At 46.8% G+C, this 26,878-nt stretch overlaps 1 protein-coding gene across 1 annotated transcript; it reads right to left on the bottom strand.

The window, feature by feature from the left end:
• ZNF398 (zinc finger protein 398) lies at positions 1–26,878 on the bottom strand. The gene is made up of 6 exons (XM_042974781.1): positions 26,577–26,878; positions 21,403–21,798; positions 13,635–13,761; positions 12,973–13,086; positions 3,060–3,173; positions 1–1,981 (listed from the first exon to the last, which is right to left on the bottom strand). The coding sequence occupies exons 1-6, from the start codon at positions 26,598–26,600 to the stop codon at positions 828–830; spliced, it is 1,929 nt and encodes a 642-aa protein (XP_042830715.1). The 5' UTR covers positions 26,601–26,878; the 3' UTR covers positions 1–827.

Genomic DNA, 26,878 nt, shown 5'->3' with positions numbered 1-26,878 from the left:
TAAGGAAAATCTGACATAAATTTATATGTCATGGTTCAGGCACAAATTTCAGGCTGTTCTGTCATTTCTCTGGGCTCTCTAGATTTTAAAAGCTGGGGCGAAGGACACTGCTCCCGCTTTTTTAACGGGGACCTCCACAAAGGCTCCTAGCAGTTTAAATGCCAATAAGATCCTGAACTCTTCAAACCAAACTATTCAAAGTCAGGAACTGTTCTCCTTAAGGAGCTTTTAAAGTCAGGCTTCTTGCTCCCCCGATATTAACAAAATGTATTCGAAGAATTAATCTAGGAAACCTAGGAAGGCAGTCTTGAATTCTCATCTCGAGAGGCAGTACATCAGCACAGGAGCAGATTTTAGCTGGTGTCAGGAAGGGGCGTACGCGACCCAGGCTCCAGCACTCCCTCCTAACAACCACCTCACCATCAAGGAATTAACCAGAGGTTCGGTGAGACATTCTCATGCCTCAGGATGGGCTTCGAACCTTGGAGGCTCTTCCTACCTAGAGCCACAATCATTATTACCTTACGACCCCGTGATGGATTACCAGAGGACAAATCTTGCTTCCTAACCTCTCTGCAACATTCGTATATAACATTCTTATACAACTTCTGCTTAGGTAATACTTTTGAAACGATCGGGATGCTGGGTCCCTTTCCAGGTCTTTCTGGGTTTCAGAGTGTGGTGTTCTCGTAATGTTGTCAAGTTCCAAATTCCGGCCTGCCTGTAGTCAAGTGTGTAAGATCCCAAACTCACGGACGTGCCACACGGCGATCACTGCAGAGGGCCCAGGGGCCAGCGGGCACGGAGAACCGCGAAAGGAGCGAGATTTACAAAACTCCCCCTCCGCTCCCTTCCCCGTACCACTGACTGGTCTCTAGACCTTCGGTGTTAACGCCCAGGCCAGAAGTCTCGAGCCCAGTTAGGAGTGGCCCCGGGGGGTCGGGCGGCTGTCCAGAGGGGTCGCTGTCGCCCGCACAGCCCCCGCTGTGGCCCGAGCGCAGGTGGTCCTTGAGCGTCTGCTTGTAGCGGAAGCTCCTGCCGCAGTAGGCGCAGGGGTAGGGCCGCTCGCCCGTGTGGATGCGCTGGTGCTTCATGAGGTGGTGCTTGCGGATGAAGCTCTTGCCGCAGTGCGCGCAGCTGAAGGGCCGCTCGCCCGTGTGCAGCCGCCGGTGGTTCAGCAGGTGCTCCTTGCGCATGAAGCTCTTACTGCAGTCAGTGCACGGGTAAGGGCGCTCGCCCGTGTGGATCATCTGGTGGCGAATCAGGGCCGAGTGGCCATTGAAGTCAATGCCGCACTGGGGGCAGGAGAAAGGCCGCTCCTGCGCGTGCCCCCGCTGGTGCAGCAGGAGGCTGATTTTCAGGCTGAAGCTCCGGCCGCACTGCGCGCAGCGGAAGGGCCTCTCGCTCGCGTGCGCTCGCCGGTGGCTGGTGAGCCGGGCCTGGTCCGCGAAGCGCTTGGGGCAGTCGGGACAGGGGAAGGGGCGCTCGGTGCTGTTATGGACCCGGAGGTGGTAGGTGAGTCTTGAAGGGTGAGTGAAAGTTCTGGCGCAGTGCGGGCAGGTGGGGGGCGTGTCACTGGCGTGGGGCTGGGAGCTGCTGCTGAGGTCGGCCTGCTGGGGAAAGTGCTTAGGGCACTGGGCACAGGACAAGGGGTGCTCACCTGTGTGGCCGCACTGGTGGGTCAGCAACATGTCTTGGCTGAGGCTCTTGCCACAGTGGTGGCACGAAAATACCTGTTCCCCGGCCGGAGGCGGCAGGGGGTAGCTGCCCAACTGCGTGAAAGTCACTTGTCCCTCAGAGGCTTCGGCCAGGTCGGCGGCTGGACGTCCAAAAGGTGCCATGGACGCAGACGGCTGGCTTTTGAAAGCCACATCGGAAAAAGCGTCCTTCGCTGCCGGTGGTGGAGAAGAGAAGGTGACGGGAACCTCGGGGCACAGGGAGGCTCGGGCAAGGCCTTCAGCTTTGATGACAAGCTCCTCATCTGAAAGAAAGGACTCAGGGTCACCCCTGTCAACAGCCGTCTGATGGCAACTCCCGGCACAAGGCCTAAAAATGACACATTCGTCTACTCTTACTTCTCTTCGGTCGGCCAGATAAATGCTTCATGACTATTAGCTCTCTTTACTTTGCCTGAAAATCCAGTCCACATTTCTGGCTCTGAATCTTTGCTCGTTCTGCCCTCCCTTTTGTAGCCTCCATCCGTCTCTTCCCAGCTTCCCAAATCACACCCGACCATGTCACGCCAATCTTGCAAGGCCCAATTCCGGCTTCACAACTGGCTAGAGGCCGCAACTAAACACCTAAACTAAAACTAATGGATCTTCTCCAAACTCCTGATTTCTCTTATAGAAGTCATCCACCCCACTCACCCTGGAGACTTAACAGTGGGCGTGCCCAGTCCTGGGGCGGGGGGAGGTGTCCGATATAAATATCTGGAAGAGCACCAACTGGTATTTTTTATTTGTTTCCTAGAGTCTAATGGAACACAGGGCATAGAAGATATTTAAAACAGGCTGCAGCAAGTCATATATATGAATGGGTTCCTTCTGACCTTGGGATTCTCTTCTACAATTCAGATGGCAAAATATAGATGGTGCTAAATCTCTGGGAAGGAAGCTATTTGCTGCTTCTGCCATCACTTTGTCCCGCGGGAGAGCTTTGTCAACACTTGCGCCTCTCCAAGGACATTCTTGTCTCTATGGCTCATGCCCTCCCCCCGTTTTTGTTCTATCCTTTCTACACAATCCTCAGATGGTCTTCGGTCTTTCCTCATCCTCCTACTTTTGGTACATCCTATGGGCACTTATCTTTCTCCCTCTAACAAATCGACTTTGTCTTTACACTTAAAAGGGTGTGTTTTCACACATAAAATTCATCTTACTTTGATTTCATTATTTCTAACCTACTTGAGTGTGTCCTTTTCCCCCTTTCCCCAATCTTCTTCCCCATCCTTGCCTCCACAACACGCCCCCCCCCCCCCCGCCCCCCACCTGCCGCTTCCTCAGTCAGTCCTGGCCTGAGCAGAATCTGGACAGGGGCATCTCCAAGTCCTCACTCACCAGCATAGGCACCCTTGTGCGGGTCACTCTCCTTGGCCTCCTGTGGGGCCCCAACCTGGGGTTCTTCCTCTTGTTTGATCCAAGACAGAATATCTGATGTTGAAATGCCAGGCTCTATTTGTGGGGAAAAGAGAATGGCCTTCAGGGCTTGACTCCAAAAGTGACAATGATTGGGTTGGTGTGCTGAACACTATGTTTTGCCCAAATATTTATCTCCAACTGGAAAACCAAAACTAAACCAGCCTTTGAAAAAAAGGCATACATCTAGAGAACCTGATTTATGTATTTTTACATGGTATACCGAAGCCTATTTTCTTTCTTTTTATTTATTTAGTAAACTTTCACTCGTGGCCCCAAGATCAAGAATCGAATGCTCTGTCGACTGACCCAGCCAAGCATCCCTTGATTCACTATTTTCATTTTTTTTCAATACAGTATGAGTGCCCTAGGCACACCCACATTTCTAGAATACTTTTTAAGTTTATTTATTTTGAGGGAGAGGGCAAGTGAGGAGGGAGGGAGGGAGAGTGAGAGAGAGCGAGAGAGAGAGAGAGCGAGAGAGAGCGAGAGAGAGAGAGAATCCCAAGCATGCTCCACACTGCCAGCGGGGAGCCCGACACAGGGCTCAAACCCACACACTGTGAGATAGTCATGACCTGAGCCAAAACCAAGGTTGCCCGCTTAACCGACTGAGCTACCCAGGTGTCCCTCACTACTTTCATTTTAAAACAAATCAGTTTTTACCTTGGAGAGGACACCCTGACATAACCTAGAATCAGTAGTGCTTTCATTTTGTTAGCACTCTTACTTCCAAAATGTTTTCACCTTCTCTCACAGCTTTTTAATGAAATAATAAAGTAGGGAATATTTTCTCCATTTCGGTAGAGAGGGCCCCCAGAGGTTAAATAAATTGCCAGTAAGGAAGTATGTATGGTGAAATGCCATATTATCAAAGGTCTGCTTTAAAATGTAGCAGGAAAAAGGCAGAAGAAACAATATTGACCAACAAGTTTTTCTTAGATGTTAATTAAAAAACAAATACATTCCCAGAATTACAAACTTAGGCCTATTTAAACACAGATCTGACTCCTCAGAAACATACTTTTCAGGTTCTCAGTTCTAGGCTCTAAAAGATCATAGTACTTTAAAAAATTAAAAAAAAAAATTTTTTTTAATGTCTATTTTTTTTTTTTAACATTTATTTATTTTTGAGACAGAGAGAGACAGAGCATGAACAGGGGAGGGGCAGAGAGAGAGGGAGACACAGAATCTGAAACAGGCTCCAGGCTCTGAGCTGTCAGCACAGAGCCTGACGCAGGGCTCGAACTCACAGACCGTGAGATCATGACCTGAGCCGAAGTCAGACACCCAATCGACCAAGCCACCCAGGCACCCCAATGTCTATTTATTTTTGAGAGAGAGAGAGCAAGCAGGGGAAGGACAGAGAGAGGGAGACACAGACTCTGAAGCAGGCTCCAGGATCTGAGCTCTGAACTGTCAGCACAGAGCCCGATGCAGGGCTTGAACCCACGAACCACGAGATCATGACCTGAGCCAAAGTCAGATGCTTAATCGACTGAGCCTCCCAAGTGCCCCTAAAAATATTTTTTTAATGTTTATTTTTGAGAAAGAGACAGAGTGTGAGGAGGGGAAGGGCAGAGAGAGGGAGACACAAAATTTGAAGCAGGCTCCAGGCTCTGAGCTGTCAGTGGAGCCCGATGCAGGGCTTGAACTCACAGAACGCGAGATCGTGACCTGAGCCGAAGTTGGATACTTAACCACCTGAGCTACCCAGGTGCCCCAAGATCATATTACTTTTGCCTATTAAATGATACAGCTCATTGTTCCCTGAACCCCCAGGAGAGGGAAGAATAGTGTTTCCAAATCCCTCAGGCCTAGTGGATTCTTCTGGAAAGAAAAAAAGAACAGCCTCCAAACGCTTTGCACGTAACATGCCTCATTTGGTCAGTACAGAAACAGCTGTGCTTGCTATTCGAGCCAAGGCCTATATGGCCTTTTTTGGCCTAAAAGGACAAGCTGGCAAGCTGAGAAGGTACAGAGAGTAAATTCAAACTATACTATTTCTCAAAAAAGCCTTGTAGGTAGGTTCTGGTTTTATTTGTAGCAAATGAGCAGAACTCACTGTTCTGCCCAGTGCCTTTAAAATCAGTTAGAGTCCACTGAAATTTGGTGTGCCTAAAGCAGAAATATGACGTGGACAAGACTAAGGCCCCAAAGACTCTCAGGTTATGCAGCAAGACCAGGAAAATACAGGTTCTAGTGCACACAGCAGGTTGCCTTTCCAACTTCCTGCTTTAAACTACAGGCTGAAATGTACTAAACATAGTCCAACCATATCTTTTTTTCTTCCAGATTTTATACCCACACACATATATGGAAAAGAGCAGGAGGGGACAGACTAGGTGTAACGAAGAGGGTCTTTTTAGACATCCAGAGGATGAACTATTCATCAAAACTACGAGACTTTTAAAACAGTGCTTTAGAAACCTCTAACTGTGATTCAAGTGGTTTTGACTTTTTTTTTTGCGGGGGGGGGGGGGTGTAATATATTTGATGAGTTTCAATCCATTGCTCAAATTGTGCCTTCTTTGGCCAGTGGGAGCCTCTTCAGAGCGGCTCCATGTCTTTTCATATCATCAGACATCTAGTTTCTTCCATTTCTGGCATGACAGACTATCCCAGGTTCATCCTGGACATTTCCTGTTCCAAGCACAATCACTGATCTGAGAAACAGAATTTAGAGACCGCAATCTGGATGATGAGGATGCCAACAGTTAACAGGTTGTTGTTACTTCTCTTTTCAATGGACACAGCTATTGAAATACATACCTTTTAGAAAAAATGTCATGAGTTTACATTCATATTCATGATTCATATGTAAGATTACACGGCTTTCATTAAATCCTTTCATTTTATACTTGTATCTTTTCTCCTTACCTTGAAAATTTTGGTTCCTAATGACATTAATATAATCTTTGCTTTATCTGAAGACGTGTGTCAAAATAATAGCAACGTTATAAACAAAAATATGAACTTGATTTAAGATTATTTTGTGACTCTTTTATATATCCTCTAGGGATATATAGTTAAAATATTATGTTTTATTTATTAAAAAACTTTTTTTTAATGTTTATTTATTTTTGAGAGATAGAGACAGCACATGAGTGAGGGAGGGGCAGAGAGAGAAGGAAACAGAATCCGAAGCAGGCTCCAGGCTCTGAGCTGTCAGCACAGAGCCCAATGCAGGGCTCAAACCCACGAAACACCAGATCATGACCTGAGCCGAAGTCATATGCTTAACCAACTGAGCCACCCAGGCACCTCAAATATTATGTTTTAAAGCCATTTGAAAGAAATCTATTTTATGTATTTATGTCACACATGAATTATATAGTTTAATTATTTCAGCCTATGCTTGATTTTTAAATTTTAATTGTTTTTTTTTAATTATATAAAATAATTACAAGGTAGTGCGCTTGGGTGGCTCAGTCAGTTAAGTGTCCGACTTCAGCTCCGGTCATGATCTCACAGTGTGGGAGTTTGAGCCCCGCGTCAGACTCTGTGCCGACAGCTCAGAGCCTGGAGCCTGCTTTCAATTTGGTATCTCTCTCTCTTTCTCTCTCTGCCCCTCCCCTGCTCACGTTCTCTCTCTCAAAAATAAAGATAAAACATAAATTAATGTACAGAGATCTTTCTCATTCCTTTCTAGAGCTGTACTAGGTAGCTATACCATTGTTTATTCAAGGGTCCCCTACTGATGGGTATTTGGATTCTGTCCAATCTTTTGTTAGCAGCTAACCATAAAAGTTATGGAAGGGTAAAAAAACAACCCAGTTCTCCACTTTATTAAAACCCACTGGCGCCTGGGTGGCTCAGTCGGTTAAGCGTCCGACTTCGGTGACAGTATGGCAGCTGCCGGCCGGGCCACCACAACTTTCAGAGCACATTCCTCACAGGCCTGCGGAGTCCCAACGGTGGATACTTACAGAAACAAAATGAAAGTCAAATCGTAGGTTCATGCAAGCAGCAGGCTTTGGAAAAGCCAGAGAATAGAGAAAACCTGAATAGCAATGAGGAGGAAGTCAAAAAATGCTGAGGTTCTAGGTCTGAGAGGTAGTTAAAAACAGAAAAGCTGATCACAAGAAAATATAAAAATTTAACGTCTACACCAGTTAAATATTATTTTAACTATGAGGAAATTGGAGTGTGAGTGTGTGTGTGTGTGTGTGTGTGTGTGTGTGTGTGTGTGTGAAACAGGTAAGGACCCATGCCGTCTGAAAAGGAGATGGAACCTTGAGGTTTTGGGATATATACAAAGGTGTTATAAACGGAGTTAAAAATGGTACATAGATCTGACTTTTTAAGGAGACAATGAACAATACTTGATACATGAAACAACCATTGGTAAAAATATAAAAACTTTCTTTTAAAACTTTTCGTGAGGGGCGCCTGGATGGCTCAGTCGGTTAAGCATCCAACTTCGGCTCAGGTCACCATCTTGCAGCTTGTGAGTTCACGCCCTGCGTCAGGCTCTGTGCTGACAGCTGGGAGCTGGGAGCCTGGAGCCTGCTTCGGATTCTGTGTCTCCTCTCTCTGCCCCTTCCCCTTTTGCACTCCATCATCTCTCTCTCAAAAATAAATAAACATTAAAAATTTTTTTTTAAACTTTTTGTGAAACAGGTGTGGAACGGAAACGTTGCCAGATGAATGTGTTAAGTATTTGTGTGAGTTAAAACCTCAGAGTTTTATCATTCCCAGGATGATTCTTGTTTTCAAATAGGATAAAGCAAAATCAAAGGGGTATCATACTGGGATGCGCCTTAATCACTGAGTTTGTATAGGAAACGATGGCCTCACTGGACTAGGGTCAACAGGCATCAACAGGGGCTAATGGCAATGCACCTGAAACCATGACCAAGGAGATCTCCCCAGAGGTGTAAGACTTAGAAACGAATTTGTTTTACTTTTGGGTCATTTTAGAATCATTGCTTGAGTTCATGGCTTCTGAACTAGAAGAAGGACAAAGATAATGGACTTTCAGTAATTATTCCATTGGAACTTCTTGGGTAGTTTTTCTCCAAAGAATTGCAAAAACTTGGGAGTTCAATATTCAAACCGTTAGTGACCAAATAATGGCCATGCCCCCACCCCACCCCCCACACAGCTGATCTGCACTTGGCCCTAATAATAGAGTTAAAGAAGAATTTCAGAAAATCTCAAGATTTTTCTGTATTCTCCCATTCACCACTCTTCTCTACTGATTGTATGGAATTTTATCCAACACATCAATAGGTATCCATGACCATTGCCTAGGGAGGTATAACAATTTCTCTTTCCCTTCATTGGATTCAGATGATGGTGATAGGGACAGAATGTAACATTAATTCCAAGATATTTGGCCATAAAAAGGAAGGGGACTCGCATGGTACCATTACTATCCTCAAATCCATTCTAACTACATATTTTTATTGTAACGCACAGTTCTTTCTAAAGCTCTAAAATGTAATACAATAATAATGGGCTTTATTTTATGAGAAATATGGATAAAATCCAAATTATTTCAGAAGACTAAGGTTTCTAGAAGTCCATCAATTATTCCAATATAAATACACTGACAATAATAAATTATACAATGTGTTAAAATTGATTAAAAAAATTTGTTTAGGGGTGCTTGGGTGGCTCAGATGGTTAAGCATCTGACTTCGGTTCAGGTCATGATCTCACAGTTCATGAGTTAGAGCCCTGCATCGGGTTCTGTGCTGACAGCTCGGAGCCTGGAGCCTGCTTTAGATTCTGTGTCTCCCTCTCTCTCTGCTCCTTCCTCATTCATGCTCTCTCTCTGTCTCTCAAAAATAAGTAAAAGTTTAAAAAAGTTTATTTTTAAGAAAGAGAGAGACAGAGTGCAAGCAGGGGGAGGGGGGAGGGGCAGAGAGAGAAAGAAAGTGAGAGAGAAAGAGGGAGACACAGAACCCGATGCAGGGCTCGAACTCACAAACTGAGATCAAACTGTGGCAAAGTTGGATGCTTAACCAACTGAGCCACCCAGGCACACCTAAAATTGATTTTTAAAAATATGATGTTCCTTTATGGAAGAAAAGCTGCTTGCACAAAAGTAAAAAAGCAAACAAACAAAACAAAAATGATTAGTGTTTCCATTAGAACAAGATGAAAATAGGATTTAAATGGTTAGAACTCTAAGGGAAGAGGGGTGCCTGGCTGGCCTAGTCTGTAGAGTATGCAACTCTTGATCTCAGGGTCATGAGACCAAAGGATTGTGAGTTCAAGCCCCATGTTGGGTGTAGAGATTACTTTAAAACAACAACAACAACAACAACAACAACACCTAAATGGAGAATAATCTATCAAAAAGGTATTTTATTAGTTATGTCACTAAAGTGGCCTAGAATGAGTACCTCTGCCTAGTATTTGTATGCACCCTAATAACCGGTTTATTCTCCACTGAAAGGAATTGGGATTTTGCGTGTGTGTTAGGAGCAGAAAACTCTGCTGGGCCTGCGTTAAGGCAACAGCCTGAGCCTGCCTGTCGTCAGAAACGCCTGTTGCAAGGTTTACGTCCCTACACCAATTGGAAACTTCCCCCAAATGTTAGGAGGGCTTCGCCTGGCCTAGTTGTTTGTGCAGCGGAGGTTATGCGGAACGTTTCTTTTCCTTCTGGGAGTCCAGAACTTTGGAATATGCTAGGCAGAGGATGCCTATGTGACCAGCTCGCAGTGAAACCCTTGGATGCTAAGTCTCTAAGTTTCTCTGGGAGACAACATGCTGCGCATGTTGTCACAACTCCCTGCTGGAGGAACCGCGTGTGTCCTGTGAGACTCTACTGAGAGAGACTCTCTACTGACAGAGGACTCTGGAAGGTTCCCCTGGTTCCCTCCAGTCTTTGCCCTGGGCACCCTTTATCTTTGCTGGCTTTGCTCTGTATCCTTTTGCTGTAATAAACCTCAGCCCTAAGCATGACATTATGCTGAATCCTGCGTGTCCTCCTAGTGAAGGACCGAACCTGGGGGTGGCCTTGGGGACCCCCCAGAATAGACTGGAGCGTATTTTTTTTTTTTAATTTTTTTTTTTCAACGTTTTTTATTTATTTTTGGGACAGAGAGAGACAGAGCATGAACGGGGGAGGGGCAGAGAGAGAGGGAGACACAGAATCGGAAACAGGCTCCAGGCTCCGAGCCATCAGCCCAGAGCCTGACGCGGGGCTCGAACTCACGGACCGCGAGATCGTGACCTGGCTGAAGTCGGACGCTTAACCGACTGCGCCACCCAGGCGCCCGCGTATTTTTTTTTAAGAAAACAAGTACTGAGGCAGTACTGGAAAGACACAGGAAACCATTTAAAAATCATCTCACTTGCCAAGTTGACAATTTCAGCAACCAACAGAAAATAGGCTTAAATGAATGAAAAGGCATGAATATATGATTAAATCTATAAGGGGGGAAATATAAAGGATTCTAAAGTAGAGACATCTGAGGGGGTTTTAAAAATGCTATATATTGATCTGCCCAAATAATATGAAGCCTGTCCTCAAGTTCTAGTAAGTACCTAGGTTGATAATCACCAATGTAAGCTAAAACTGTACGGAATCAAACCAGAGCATTAAAGAAATTCAATGCTTACACTGTTTGTTAATTTTCCGTAAACACGTATTAATACATTTGGTTGACCACCCACAAATGGAGCCTTAAAAACCATGATAAGGGGTGCCTGGGTGGCTCAGTCGGTTAAGCATCCGACTTCAGCTCAGGTCATGATCTCATGGTTCGTGAGTTCAAGCCTCGCGTCGGGCTCTGTACTGACAGCCCGGAGCCTGGGGCCTGCTTCGGATTCTGTGTCTCCCTCTTTCTGATCCTTCCCTACTCGTGCACTCTCTCTCTCTCTCTCAAAAATAAACAAACATTAAAAAAAAAAAAAAAAAAAAAAAAAAAAAAAACCATGGTAAAAATAGAGAAACTGGCAGCTAAATGAAATTTTCATATATTATTATAAAACCAAATTATTTACACCTTTTCCATTCATCCTCAAAAATAAGATGACACACTGATTTATACTGGTTGAAAACTATGTTAGATAGCCAATAACATCAACTACGGCATAATTTCCAATAATTTCTGTAATCGAGTCACCCATCTTTGTGATATGATTTTAGATTCATTACTTAGATCCATGATATAAAGTTCGTCAAATTCAACCTGTTTGATTGCTTAATACCACCACCCACAGAGACTGTAGAATAACATAATGTGTGGCAGATATATACATTCTTCAAAATTCAGAGACTGTCGGGGTGCATGGGTGGCTCAGTCAGTTAAACGTCCAACTCTTGATTTCAGATCAGGTCATGATCTCAGTTTGGGAAATAAAGCCCCACGTTGGGCTCAGTGCTGACAGCGTGGAGCCTGCTTGGGATTCTCTCTCTCCCTCTCTCTCTCTGCCCCTTCGCCTGTTCGCATACTCTCTCAAAATAAAGAAACAGACATTTAAAAATAAAAAACTCAGGGCTCCTGGGTGGCTCAGTCGGTTAAGTGTCCAACTCTTGGTTTCGGCTTAGGTCATGATCTCATGGTTCGTAGGTTCGAGCACCGTGTTGGGCTCTGAACTGTCAGTGCGGAGCCTGCTTAGGATTCTGTCTTTCTCTTTCTCTGCCCCTCCCCTGCTCTTCTTCGTACTCTCTCTCTCTCAAAATAAATAAACTTAAAAAAATATATATTGAACTCTAGGCTAATGATATTCATACTGAACTACATATGGGGAATTTTTTTTTTTTTTTTTTTTTTTTAAGGAGAGAGAACTCAAGCAGGGGAGAGGGGCAGAGGGAGGAAGGAAGAAAAGGAGGACAGGGAGGGAGAGAGGGGGGAGAGAGGGAGAGAATAAATGAATTTTAAGCAGGCTCCACACTGAGTGCGGGGTCAATCCCACAGCCCTGGGATCATGATCTGAGCCACAATCAAGTGTTGGGCGCCACGCCAACTGAGATGACCCAGGCGCCCCTATGGGAAAATGTACTGATGTGTGTATTGAACTGGAAATACACTGAAAATAGGAAGGGTTGATAGGGATGCAGAGATGGATAAATACGTGTAAACTGTTAGTGACAGAATCTAGGTGGTAGGTATCTAGGTGTTCACTGTAAAATTATTTCAACTTTTCTATTTAGAAATTTTCATAATGAAACATTAGGAAAAAAATAGTGCCCGGGAGAGGGGGTGGGTTCCAAGAAAAGTTCATCTAATAGAGTGGTCTGAAGGATGAACTTTCTGTGAGCTTTCTGTCCAACAAAGAACGAAATGGTGAGCTTTTTCTGACCGCAGGGGTGGGACTTGAGACAAACAATACAACTGTACTTGGCTGAGCAGTCTTTGCACACAACAGCAGGCAGCTGCCAACCAAATAAAGTAGGGAGGGCTCATTAATGACAGCTGGCTCCCAAACCAGGTGAGGTTTGCCCAGGTGGCCATCATTGGGCTCCGCCGGTTAAGTGCATCTCTGAGGGACCCTGCGGACGCCCACCGCCCCCCCCCCACCATTTCTGACCCGCCCGGTGTATATTCACTGAAGCCACTTCCCTCCAGGAAAGCATTACCGCTTCCCCTGCCATCTACGGATGTTAATTTTACCAGATAATTAGGTGTGGGAACCTGTCACGGAACACCATGAATAGCCCTCAGAGGTGAGGTAGTCGTGGGGACAGGCCACGGACTGGCAATCTCTAATACTCCCTCCTATTTAAGTGTCTGAGGGTCACGCGTTACTCACGGTCTAGCTGATTGAGATTGGAGAGGCTCTAGAAGCCCCAAGCCCTGCTTACTTAGTTCTGAGCCATCGTCTCTGACCAGGAAGGGGAGACAAGGAGGGGATCATCTCGTCTCCTACTTACCTTCACTGGGGTCAGTGGGAATCTCACTCTCCTCTGGTCCTGCCTGCTCCTCTGTGTTATGCTCTCCTTCCGGCTGAATCTGAGATAAGACATCAGGTTGATTCATGGCATAATCTAGGAGAGGAAGAAGGAAAAGGAGATATGACAAAGAGCTCAATGAGGATGACAACTAATTGCCATTAAGGCTGAATTGTAGGCTTTGAGGTCCACAGTCCCAGGGAAGTTGTTTCAGATTCTAGAGCACTCCTCCCCTTCCGTTCCCCTCCTGTACGGATGACATCTCTTGGGAACGCACACGAGAGGAGAGGTGATGGGAAAGGCATGTGTGCTACTTTAGCACTGCCCACCTGCTGCTTTCACTGAGGAAGAGGGACAGTTGCCTCAAGGGGGAGAACAAGGCCCTTTCAACGTGAAGAACACCTATGGAAACCACTGCAACTGGGAGACCCCTAACCCTGAGCTTCATTCTCCATCCGATGAACTGGCAGGAGAGATTATGATTTCCTACTTGTGAAGGGTGAACTGGAAATCTCTGGCTTGCACCTAGAATCTGAAGTGTGTGGGGACAGAGGGAAAATGAGGACCACTGGAGGGAAAGGGACTGCTCTAAGCCCCCGTGGAGCTGGGGTCCCCTCATTCAAAAGGCGCCAACTTAGCCTCACCCATGGAGATAAGAGACTCGTAGTTGCCCTTCATGATATTCTTGTAAAGCTCTTTTTGCCATTCTTCTAATTTTTCCCACTCTGGAGTGGAAAAGTAGATGGAGATATCATCAAATGTCACAGGCACCTGAAATTATAATCATATTGGAGTTAGTCCCTCCCACTGCAATTCAGTCATTTAGCCAATCTTACTAAGTGCCTACTTGTCACACAAAGACTGTGTGGGATGCAGGAGGGATACAGGAAAAACAGGGCACAGACCCGACCTCTAGGAGTTGAAGACATTTTCAAGGAGAAAGGCAATAAACTTTAGAGCGACGAGTTTTGGGAGGTTGGAGCACATGACTTGTAAACAGTCCCTCACGGAGAGAGGCACAGATGCAAAGCAGTATATAATTCACACAATACAACATGTTCTGAATACCCACTACGTACAAGCTTTATCCTAAGTGCCAAGATTACAAAAATATGGTTTCTGCCCAAAATAAGCATATGGTCACATTCAAATTGAAGACATGGACCAGAAATTTTGGATATCGAGCTATAATAGGGCTGGGATGAGTCTAGAAGAGATGGGGCTCTGGTGGGTTATTAACAGGCCTAATGGGAACAGGAAAAACATGTAAGCATGGAAGACCGGAGATTACTTTCAGAGAACAATGATGAAGCCTGCCGAGTTGGGAGCTCGGGCTTCATGTAGGGAATGGTCATATGCAGAACAGAATCCCCCCACCCTCTGGCAACGTTTCATCCAAAGCTAGGCACTTTTCCCTAGGTGAAAAATGGAAGGTTCTTCTGTAATGAAGTATAAGAGTTTCCTGGGGAATTTAAGGTACCTAGTATGGGCACTATCACCTCATTCTGGCATCTAGCTGGTCATAAGGATAGCTCACCCTCCTGTCACTGGACAGCTTCCTGTAGTTAAATTCTGAAATACAAGCTAAGCACTAAGTGTCAATGCCCATTTAGCAAAGTCAGCCACTTGAACAAGAAAGACTAAAATGAGGGAGGAAAATGTGGAAGGAAACAAATACCCAGGCAACAGAATTTAAAAAACAAAAACAAACCACCACCACCTCCTAACTAGTATTCCCACAAAGATTTGAGAGATATTACACCACCCGTAAAATAAAAACAGGATGCTATAAGATCAGAGAAGAAGAAACATTTCTGGTATCTACTATACACACACACACACACACACACACACACACACACACACACACTTTTTTCCCAAAATTAAAAAATTCAATGAAAACCATACATATTTATTTTCATAAACTTAACATACCCATTAAGAGTCAAAGGTCTATACAATACTATGAGGCAACTGGGTTTATTTTCTAATTGCTTCATTTTCCAACTAGAAATTTTGTTCTTTAGGGGCTAGAACTTTAAATTACTTACTTTACACTTGCTCAGCACCTGAAGCCAGGGTGAGGGCAAGTGTAGATGACATAATTGTATCTAATGTCACTACACAAAAGATTTGTGACACCTTACAACAAAAACACATGACAAAATAATGATTAAAAAAAAAAAGGATCAGGATGGGATTCTGGTTCAAGGCTATGAACTAAACACATATGTATCTTCCTTCCCTCCCTGAGTTCTACTGAAATGACAGTAAATAAGATCAGCAGGGACTAAATCTTTTTTCTTTTAATTTTTTTCTATTTTTGAGGAGGGGAGGGGCAGAGAGAGAGGGAGACAGAGAATCCAAAGCAGGCTCCTCACTGGGAGCACAGAGCCCAATGCAGGGCTTGATCTCATGAACCACGAGATCATGACCTAAGCCGAAGTCAGACACTTAACTGAGCCACCTAGACGCCCCATAAATCTAAAGCAATGCCAAGAATAAGGAGAAGCCATCACTAGACCAGAGTTTTTGATGAGTTTCGCACCGAGACCCAAACGATGGGCACACTCTGGGGTCCAGGGTGTAAGAGGAAGCCGCAGCTCCGCGACTCCGCGAAGGACAGACTGCAGTTGAAGAAGCCAGAGATTTCCAAGCTCAAAGCTGGCAGAGACAATGAATGAGTGGGAAGAAAAGTGATTATGGGTTGCAGTTTGAAGGTCTATCTTGGGACTAGCAGGGACCCCTCCACTGCCCTGGCAGAGGGAGGAAGCGGCAGCGTTTACCCCAGAGCTGAAACGGCGGACATCACCTCTAAGGACATCTAACAGTCCAGCCCGCCTGGAGACAGCATGCACTTCCAGGGGGCATGTGATGACACAGAGTACCGCTTCCCTCCTGGTCTCTGGGTGGTCCCTGCACCCCCTACTTGCTCCTCACCAGGGCACCTCAAAGCAAAGCCCAACTATGTCTAGCATCAATGGAGGCAGCTCTCTGCTGTAAAGGAAAGATCTTTTGGTTAAACAGACTCACACAGTGGCCGAGGAGACATGCCAGCTTCCTGTCATTAACCTATTAATCAGTTGAGCCTGTCACTTATGGATACACAACCTAGGTTTACTCAATATTAAAAAAATGATGCTGTGAGGATACACAAACACTACAAACGATCCTAGAAGAAAAGCAATGAACAGGGGCATCTGGGTGGCTCAGTCGGTTAAGCATCCGACTTCGGCTCACGTCATGATCTCACAGTCCGTGAGTTTGAGCCCCGCGTCGGGCTCTGTGCTGACAGCTCAGAGCCTGGAGCCTGCTTCAGACTGTGTCTCCCTCTCTCTGACCCTCTCCCATTCATTCTCTGTCTTTCTCTGTCTCAAAAATAAACAAACATGAAAAAAAAACAAAAACAAAAAAACAATGAACAAATCAAACACGCCTCTAATACATATTCCCAGAGACATTTGAATATCACATCCATTTAAATAAATTCAGGTTGCTTCAAAAAAAGGAGATAGAAATAACTATTCTTGAAAATTAAATATGTAATTTTTTTTAAATGTTTATTTATTTTTGAGAGAGAAAGACAGAGCGTGAGTGGGGGAGGAGCAGAGAGAGAGAGGGAGACACAGAATCCAAAGCAGGGTCCAGGCTCCAAGCTGTCAGCACAGAGCCCGACGCGGGGCTCGAACCCATGAACCATGAAATCATGACCTGTGCTGAAGCCGGTCACTCAACCAACTGAGCCACACCCAGGCGCCCCTAAATATGTAATTTTTAAAATAAAAATGAGAAAGGCTGGAAAGGAAGGTGATGAAACTCTAAAAAGATGAACAAGAGGCTCCTGGGTGGCTCAGTCAGTTAAGCATCTGACTCTTGATTTCAGCTCAGGTCAGGATCTCATGGATCGTGGGTTTGATCCCTGCATCAGGTTCTGCACTGACAGTGCGGAGCCTGCTTGGGATTCTCTCTCTCTCCCTCCCCCCACTTGCACATGCGTGCGCTCTCTAAATAAATAAATAAATACGGGGCGCCTGGGTGGCTCAGTCAGTTGGGCGTCCGATTTCAGCTCAGGTCATGATCTTGGCAGTTTGTGAGTTCGAGCCCCGCATCAGGCTCTGTGATGACAGCTCAGAGCCTGGAGCCTGTTTCAGATTCTGTGTCTCCTCCTCTCTCTGCCCCTCCCATGCTTGTGCTCTGTCTCTGTCTCTCAATAACAAATAAATGTTAAAAATTCTTTTTTAAATAAATAAACAAACTTAAAAAAAAATTTTTAAAGGTGAGGGGCACCTGGGTGACTCAGTCGGTTGGGCGACCAGCTTCAGCACAGGTCACAATCTCATGACTCGTGGCTTCAAGCCCCGCGTCGGGCTCTGTGCTGACAGCTCAGAGCCTGGAGCTTGCTTCAGATTCTGTGTCTCACTCTCTCCCTGCCTCTCCCCCGCTCACGCTCTCTGTCTCAAAGGTAAATAAACATCAAAAAACATTTTTTTTAATAAAAAAAATTTTTTTAAGGCGAATAGGGGGTGCTTGGGTGGCTCAGTCGCTTAAGTGTCTGATTTCAGCTCGGGTCATGATCTCACAGTTCATGAGTTTGAGCCCTGTCGGGCTCTGTGCTGACAGCTCAGAACCTGGAGCCTGCTTCAGATTCTGTGTCTCCCTCTTTCTCTGCCCCTTCCCCGCTCACGCCCTTTCTCTCTCTCAAAAATAAACATAAAAAAATTCTTTTGAAATAAAAAACAGAAAAAGGTGAATAATAGGAAGGGAAAGTTAGAGACAAAGATCACAACCCACCATGAGTCAGATGGTAGTTCCAGAAAAAACAGGAGAAATGGGGATGAAATATTCTACAAACAGGATTATGGAAGAAAAGTTTCCAGGGCCGAACAAGACACCCATCTTCCGAATGAAAGAGAACACCAAGTGTGTGACACAAATGTTAAAAGACCTACACGAAGACACACCCTCAACACGTTTTAGAAAAACAAGTACAAAAAAAAAAAACCAAGTACAAATGGGAAGATTCTAGAGAACAGATTTCTTGTAAACGGATTTGGTGTTCATTTGGAATTAATGCAGAAATATTAATTTGGAATTGATTTGGTATTCAGGTTTATCATCAATGGCATTCGATGTTATGAGACAAAGGACCGATGCCTTTAAAATTCTGAGAGAAGTGGAGTATTCAGCCTTAAAACGGAAATGCTGATACAACATGGGTGAACCTGGAAGATGTTGTGCTGAGAGAAATAAGCCAGTCGCGGAAGGACAAATAGTGTATGATCTCATTTATATGAGGGACTCCGAAGAGTCAAATTCACAGAGACAGAAAGCAGAATGGTGGGCGCCAGGGGCCGGGGCAGAGGGGCTGGGGGATTAGCGTTTAATGGAGACAGAGTTTCAGTTTGGGAAGTTCTGGAGATGGATGGTGTTGGTAGTTGCACAGTGACGTGAATGTACTGAGTACCACTAAACTGGGCATTTAAACGCGGCGAAAATGGTACATTTTAGGTTGTGCACATTTTACCACAGTTTAGAATTGAAAGTAAGAAGAAAACTGAGGGAAGATTATTCTGAACTTGGCACTCAGAAGTAAGGACAGGGTCACCTGGCGGCGGGGGCGGGGGGGGGGTTCAGTCAGTAAGTGTCCGACTCTTGATTTTGGCTCAGGTCATGATCTCATGGTTCGTGAGTTTGAGCCCTGAGTCAGGCTCTGTGCTGACAGTGAGAAGCCTGCTTGGGATTCTCTCTCCTGCCCTTCCCCAGCTCTCTCTCTCTCTCTCAAAAAGAAATAAACAAACATAAAAAAAATAATAAAGACAGAATAAGAAGAGTATTTTCAACAAAGCAAAAATGCAAATTTTGCTTCCCATATTTAAAGCTAATAAATCTCTAATATGTTCTAACTTTATGAAGATATCTTAAAGAAATATCACATTATCTTCTATACGATTTTGGAGTTTAAGATGGAGAGTTTAAACATTATCCATTTATCTAGGTAAGACAATGGGTGCACACTTTAACTTACCTTTTCTACTAATCTTAACTTACCTTTTCTACTAATCTTATGGCAATACTAAGTATAAATTATCCCAAAGAACTCCTGGAGGGGCTCCAGACACACAAGTAAAACACACTGGGGAAGGTTCTCTATCAGATGCTGACTCTGATATCCCTCCCTGCAAACCTGGAAAGAGGCATCGGTCATCATTCTCTCCCTTTTCTCCCTTCCCACTCACTCTTCAACCTGCCCTTCCCAGACTTCTATGCCCCGCGTCTTAGCAAGGTCTCCGGCCAGGTCTGTGTTGCCAAATCATACTCTGTCTGCATCTTTCTACACCTCTCAGTGACATGCAATCCAAATGACAGCTTTCTCCTTGAATGCTTTTCCTCCTCGTCCTGTGATGCCACATACACTCCTATCTTGTTTCCATCTCGCTGGCCACTCCTTTTGGTCTCCTTTGCCAGCTCTGCCTGCCCCTGGAGCATGGTCCTTGGACTCTTCTCCCTGCTTCGCCATGCTTTCTCCTGAGGCAATCACCTCCAGTCTCAGGACTTTCAACAGGGTCTGTGCACCCATGACTGCCAAATATTACTCTGCTCTGAGCCGCGGGGACCACTTAACATCTCTCCTGACTGTATCACGGGCACCTCAAACCTAATACTGCCAAAAGAGAGCTCCTAATTCCTTCCCACTCCTCAAGATAGTCCCCATCTCAGTAAATGTCACCACCATCCATCGGGTTCTTGGAGCCAAAAGCCTAACAGTCAGTAAACCTAAGGTGGTTAAGAGCATATGCTCTGGAGCCAGCTGGGTTGCAATACTACTCTATTACTTATATTTAGTAACTAAATGATCTTGGGCAAGTTAGGGTTCCTATGAAAATAACCAAAGCACTTAGAACAAGTTCTATGTAAATTATCACACACTAAATTTAAAATTATCGTTGTTCTTCATTACCAAATTCCCATCCGTGACTTCTACCCAGCATCTCCGCCAAAAGTCCAGAATCTGCCCACTATCCGTCTCCACCACGGCTACCCTCACCCAAGCCACTCTCATCCCTCCCACTATTGCAGCTGCCTCTTGTTTTCTCCCTGCCTCTATTCCTACCAACCTGATCCGTCTCCTACGGAGCAAAGTGATTTGTTCAAAATATCAACCAGATAGAACTCCTCTGCTTAATACCCTCAATTTCTTTCCATTATACCCAAGATAAAACCAATTCCTCACCTTGGTCTCAGACCCCTACATCAGTGATTCACAGCCCCGGTTGCACATTAGACCCCACCACAGAGCTGTTAAGATTTGTGTTTTAGCCTCATCCAGGACCCACTAAATCAGAATCTCTAGGTGTGATGCCCACCAAAATGGAAAAAGCCCTCGGGTGATTCCTATGTACAGTCAGTGCTGAAAAACACTGCCCTAAATGACGTGACCTCATCCATTTCTCTAGGCACAGGCCTGTTTTCACCGCATACCAGCTAATGGGTTTCCCCTTGCCTTCAGTGTTCCACGTTTGTTTGTCTTCGGGACTTTGCACGGGGCATCGTCACCGCCTAGAAAGTTCTTCCTCAGATCTTCTCACAGCTGCGTCCTTCCTGTCATTCAGTCTCAGCCTAAATATTAGCACCTTTATGAGAGCTGCTCTGAAAACCCACCAAGAACTAAATCACCGAATAGCACTTTTTTTAATCTACTTGCACCTAAAGGGATTTATATTCTTGTCTGTTTATATTTTCTGTCTTTCTCCACTAAAATTTAAGCTCCAGAGAAGCTTACATGAATTGTTCAGTGCTGTGCCTCCAGGATATAGATATTCAGTAGACAGTACGTGCTCAGGAAAACCAGATGCCTCGAGGCTATGTTCCATAGATTAAGAATGAAGTTTATTTTCTTCTGGTGTATGGGCCACTCCCTGCAGAAGGGCCGGGCCCTAGCCCCACAACATACTTCCGTAAAGGGTACTAAAGGGCAGGATCATGCCAATCCTAGGCCTACGGAGAGCCCCAAACCATCTACTTGCCAGCTCTTCCCCCAGACTCCTCCTTTCACCAGAATTACCAACAAATTCATAAGGGCCGACTGAAATGATATTTAATTTAGCTTCCGCACCAAGAACGAAGCAGACAGGTTAACAAAGACAAAAGGGACTCGGAGATAAAGAACAGGAGAAAGCTGAAGAGAAAAACAAAATCTGCCAGGTAGCCAACTCTGAATTGGAAAGAGGTTTCTAATCTTCAGTCGGACACTTCAATTCAAATCACAGCTAAATTGAACGTGAAATGTTTCCCAAATAGATGAACAAAACCCAACTTAATCGCTCCTTTAGCCTGACTGGCCAACAGGATCCCTTACTCCTAGTCTATGGACTAGTGGTACCACTTTCCACCCAGAAGGGGCGAGGGAATTACCTTTGGGATATCCCCTTTGATTCCCGGGGGCAGCCGCAGGATCCAGAAGTTTCGGTTTCTCAGCAGGTTCTCCAAGTTCTCCAGCCGCCTCTGCAGCAGCCCGTACTCCTGCAGCAGGGTCCCCAGCACGGCCCACTTGCCCTCCAGCTGGTTCCCGAGATCAGCCACTGTCTTTTCACAGCTGGCCAGCTTCTTCTCCGCCGTCCCCGTCCGTCCTTCCAGGTGCAGGAGGCGCCGGCTGTGGACCTCCACCTTTCTCTCAATGGCCTGCACGGCTGCCACCACCGTCCACAGGGAGATGGCTGCCGTCTGCAGATGGGCCTCGTTTGCTGCCGGGGGCGTGGGAAGAGGAAGGGGCTGCAGGGAGGTAAGGCATTCAGAGTCCCATTCAGAAGTCTGTACGCGGTGGAGAGAGGAGACAAGACACTGAGTGTTGGAAGGAACCTAAGCCAAACTAAAATCAAAGAAGGACTGGTTAGCTGGTTAACCAGCTGTGATTCATCTAAATACAGTTTTAGCACTGCCTGCAAAAGCTTCATCTTTATGGTGCTCGTCAGCAGCAAAAGCCAAGAGGACCGCTTTGGCGGTTCAGGGATGAATGAAGTCAGTGAGGGACACTGGATTCAGAACCAGCCTGGCCTATCCCCTGGGGTGTTACGCTGTAGAGCCAATTGTCCAGAGGCTCGGGTTGCTGCTGCATCCTCTATTTCTGGAAAAGGCCTACGTGCACCAGATCTTTCTAGGTTCCTCTGAACTCACTGCCCTCTGATAAATCCTTTATTGATTTATGCTCCAGCCCTGTCCACCACCCTGCTTACGAACCTCAACCGTACCATTCTGTAATACTTTAAAAAGCTGAGAGCATTGAGTATGGAGAAAACATATTTTCAAATATTTGATGGTTCTAAAACGTTAGGCAGAACAGACTTTTTTCAATTAAAATTTTTTTTAATGTTTTAAATGTTTATTCATTTTTGAGAGAGAGAGAGCGAGCAGGAGGGGCAGGGGCAGAGAGAGAAGGAGACACAGAATCTGAAGCAGTTCCAAGCTCTGAGCTGTCAGCACAGAGTCCGACGCAGGGCTCGAACCCTCAAACCCGCAAGATCATGACCCGAGCCAAAGTCGGATGATTAACCGACTGAGCCACCCGGGAGCCCCCTTAATTAAAATTTTTTTTAACGTTTATTTATTTTATTTAAAAAAATTTTTTTTAACGTTTATTTATTTTATTTAAAAAAAATTTTTTTTAACGTTTATTTATTTTTGAGACAGGGAGAGACAGAGCATGAACGGGGGAGGGTCAGAGAGAGAGGGAGACACAGAATCCAAAACAGGCTCCAGGCTCTGACCTGTCGGCACAGAGCCCGACGCGGGGCTTGAACTCACGGACCGCGAGATCATGACCTGAGCCGAAGTCGGATGCTTAACCGACTGAGCCACCCAGGCGCCCCAACGTTTACTTATTTTTGAGAGAGAGGATGCATGTGCAAGAGAGCAGGGAGGGGGGGCAAAGAGAGAGGGGGTCAGAGGATCTGAATCTTCGCTGAGAGCAGAGCAGCAGAGAGCCCAATGTAGGGCTTGAACTCACGAACCGTGAGATCATGACCTGAGCTGAAGTCGGACACTTAACTGACTAAGCCACCCAGGTGCCCCCAGAACATTATCATTTTTTATTTAATGTTTAATATTTTAAATATTATATTGCATTTATTCCAGAGGGCAGAACTAGAACATGGAATTTTCAGGCAGGCAAACTCTGTCCTACATAAATAATTTTTGAAACTAGATCTTTCCAAGAAAATACCAGGCTGCCCCATCACTGAAAATGCTGTGAAATAAAATGAATATTAAAAAAAAGAAATTCCAGGGAACCTAGGTGGGTCAGTCTGTTGAGTGTCCAGCTCTTGCTTTTGTCTCAGGTCATGATCCCAGGGTCATGAGACACAGCCCCCGCTGAGCGTGGAGCCTGCTTAAGATTTTCTCTCTCATCATCCGACTTCAGCTCAGGTCATGATCTTGCGGTTCTTGGGTTCGACCCCTACACGGGGCTCACTGCTGTCAGTGCAGATCCTGCTTCGGATCCTCTGTTCTCCTCTCTCTGCCCCTCCCCCACTTGCGCTCTATCAAAAATAAATAAAACATTAAAATATTCTCTCTCTCTCTGCCCCTCTCCCCAGCTCATGGTCGGTCTCTCTCTCTCTCTCCAAAATTAAAGAAAGAAAGAAAGAAAGAAAGAAAGAAAGAAAGAAAGAGCCTACAACATAGGGGAGATTGGACCAGAATGACCTCCACAAAGCCTTGCGACTCTACGAATTTGACAACCCGCTCCCCGGCCACAACCTCCCATCTCTCCAGCTCACCCACCACCTGCTCTGCAATCCCACTAAACCCCTGCCCAAGCCATTTGCTCCTGGCTTCCCAGCCCGTTACAGGCTTCGTTTCCTTCCTCGGTGCATCATTTCAACCACCTTCAACCCCTTTCTGTCTTTCTGCCTCACCTGCTCCAGCTCTGAATCAGTCTAACTGTTCCTTCTCTGTTCCTGTAAGCAAGCTGGTAAACCCTACTAAAGGAAGTCACACGACAGGGAAAACTGGTGTCACCCCACACCAGTGGTCTCTAAGCTCAGCAGGAACTCAACATTGCCTGGTGCCCCCTACGCTTTTCTTCCCATTCCATATAGTAGCCACTGCAACCCCCCGCACACCCCTTAAACTTTTAGTACAACGCTTCTCAAACTAACGTGCCCGAGAATCATCTGCAGATCTCGTTAAAAGGCAGACTTGGACGGTTGAGCGTCCAACTCTTGATTTCAGCTCAGGTCATGAGATCGGCCCCGCATCTGGCTCAGCACTGACAGTGTGGAGCCCGCTTAGGATTCTCTGTCTCCATCTCTCCGCCCCCCCCCCCCCCCACTCGTGCTTGCTCGCTTGCACGCGCGCGCGTTCTCTCTCTACAATAAATAAACTAAGAAATAAAAATGCAGACTTTGATTCAGCAGGCCTGGGAGGAAAATTGAGATTCTGCATTTTTACCAAGCTGCCGGGTGATGCAGATGCTGGTGGTTCAGAGAGCACACGTGGGGCAGTGAGACCCTTGTCCACTGCAGGCCCCCTCAACCTCAGGGGACAACATGGCCTCCTACTTTGAGAAGAAAGAGTGGCCTGCAACTCTCTCAACTTTCTCCTATTACACTGGCTTCTCACTTCAAACTCATCAGTAGCTTAATCCATGCTTTCTTCCTTCCTTCCCCCAGGAAAAGGTTGCACGCATCCTATTTAAAACTAATCTCTCCACTTATGCTCTGAATGCCAACGCTTTCCACACTTTTAGGGACATTGTTCTTTTCTCTTTTTTATGGTCAGTAGTTCAATGTCTCCTAATTCTTCTCGGTAAAGACAGACCCGCACCATTCAATATGGGAACCACATGTGGCTATTAGCACTTGAAATGTGGGTATTGTGACTGGGACGTGCTGGAAGTTTAAAACACACACCAGATTCTGCAGACTTAGTATGAGGGGGGAAAATGGAAAACTTCATTAGTAAGTTCTTAATATTGGGAGCACCTGGGGTGGCTCAGTGGGTTGAGCATCTGACTCCTGGTTTTGGCTCAGGTGACGATCTCAGGGTCCTGAGATTCAGGTCTGCCTCTGGCTCAGGCTGTGCACTGAGCATGGAGCCTGCTTGGGATTCTCCCTCTGCCTCTCTCCCCCTCCCCCGACTAGTGTGTGCTCTAAAATTCTAAATTTTTTTTTTTAAGTTTATTTGAGAGACAGCGCACGTGGGGGAGGGGCAGAGGGAGAGAGAAAATCTTAAGCAGCCAGTGCAGAGCCTAAGAGTCAGATGGGGGGGGGGGGAAGGGGGAGGGGGTTTGAACTCACAAAACCAGGCGATCATGACCTGAGCCAAAACCAGCAGTCAGATCCTTAATCGACTGAGCCACCCAGGCGTCCCCTGCCCCCCAGAAAAAACATTCTCAATATTGGTTACACACTGAAATATTCTGTATGCTTTGGATTAAATAAAATATATTAAAATTAAATTCATCTATTTGTTTGCACTTTTTAAATGCCAGCACTAGAAAATTTATGTAGCTTCCACTTTATTTCTATTAAATAGGGTTGGCATTGAGGCTTGATCATCTTTACCCTGGTAAAAAAAAAAAAAAAAAAAAAAAAGGAAAAAGGAAAACAGATCCAAGGGCAGACACTGCGTTCCTCTCTACCCTACTCCCCACCCCATTGCTACCTGCTCCCTCTTTTCCTCCTCACTTTCCAGGCACTCCATTGCCCATTCTGTTTCCTGACTCACTAAAACGGCTTTCCTTGGGGCGACCAAAGGCTTCCTGGCTGACAAAATGCACGGCGTCCGTGTCAGTCCTATGCTACTGGGCCGGTCCCTGCTCCTTCTACGTGGCTCTTGTGCGCAGGGACGACGTGGGTCACCTCCGCGGCCCTAGCAACTGGGAGAGGGCCTGGCTCGCTGCCGGCCTGCGGGAAATAGCCGCGGGATGAATAAACACGTCTAAGGCTATCTGGTCCTCGGAACCCGCACCAGTCGTTCAGCAGCAGCACAGACGGCGGGCCTAGGGTGGCGCGCGTCGTCATCTACCGGGCGCTGGGGACCCCGGCGCTCACGCAGCCCTTCGTCCCGCCCGGGGGCCACCGTGCCCGCCGCATCCGCGGCCGCGCGGGGCTCAGGCGGACGGCCCCGAACGTGATTCTGTGCGGACGGCTGCCGGAGCCGGAGAACGCTGATGGAAACACCCAACCAAGCTTCCTGCCGGCCGCGCGTCTGGCGGGCAGTGGCGGGGCTGACACCGAGCGGGAGGAGCCCCTCTTCGCTCATTCCTCTTTCATTAGCGGAAGACGCGCTCTCGGCTCTAAACGTCCGAATGGGAAGGAGGAGCCCCGGGCCTCGCACCCGAGGCGCCGGGACCGCACGATGGGGGAGGGGGCGCCGCCGTCCCGGGCCGGAGTTCGGCGTCGGTGTCCCCACTCGGCGCCTCAGGCCCTTCCCCGCCGGCGGGACCCCGGGAGCGCCCTTGCGCCGGGGCCCCGCGCCTGACAGGCCGGGCGACCCGACCTCCTCCCCTCCCGCGGGTCCGCGGCGCCGAGCCCTAGGCGCCCAGACCGTCCCGGGCTCGCAGCGCTCGGCGCGCGGGCCGCTCTTACCGGAGCCGGGGCCGCCTCGGCCATGGCCCTGCGCTGTCCGGCCCGGGCCGGAGTCGTCGTCGTCGTCGCCGCTGCCGCCGCCGCCGCCGCCGCGCGCGGCCCCACGCAGGCCGGCCCCGGGTCTCTCCGCAGGCGGCGCCCGCCCGGCTCTGCCTTCCCTGCCCGGACTCGCGCGGCTGCTCGGGGCGCCGGGACGCAGCGGAGGCACGGCGGCCGGCCGGTGAAGCTTAGGAGGCGGGCAGGCTCAGCGGCGCTCGGCCCGCAGCGGCCCCTCAGCTGGCGCTTTGTGGCCACCGAGCGCA

This window comes from Panthera tigris, chromosome A2 (assembly GCF_018350195.1).
Source record: "Panthera tigris isolate Pti1 chromosome A2, P.tigris_Pti1_mat1.1, whole genome shotgun sequence".
Taxonomy (NCBI): Eukaryota; Metazoa; Chordata; class Mammalia; order Carnivora; family Felidae; genus Panthera; species Panthera tigris.
Note: the sequence above shows the minus strand (reverse complement) of the source record. Positions and strands in the feature narration are given on the sequence as shown.

What these genes read in the sequence shown, in the direction of transcription:
- ZNF398 (XM_042974781.1), bottom strand. Translation starts at nt 26,600, where the DNA reads ATGGCCGAGGCGGCCCCGGCTCCG. An exon ending in CCGAGGCGGCCCCGGCTCCG is followed by an intron (nt 21,799 to 26,576) that starts GTAAGAGCGGCC and finishes CACCGCGTACAG; the next exon opens with ACTTCTGAATGGGACTCTGA. An exon ending in TCCCACTGACCCCAGTGAAG is followed by an intron (nt 3,174 to 12,972) that starts GTAAGTAGGAGA and finishes CCCCACAAATAG; the next exon opens with AGCCTGGCATTTCAACATCA.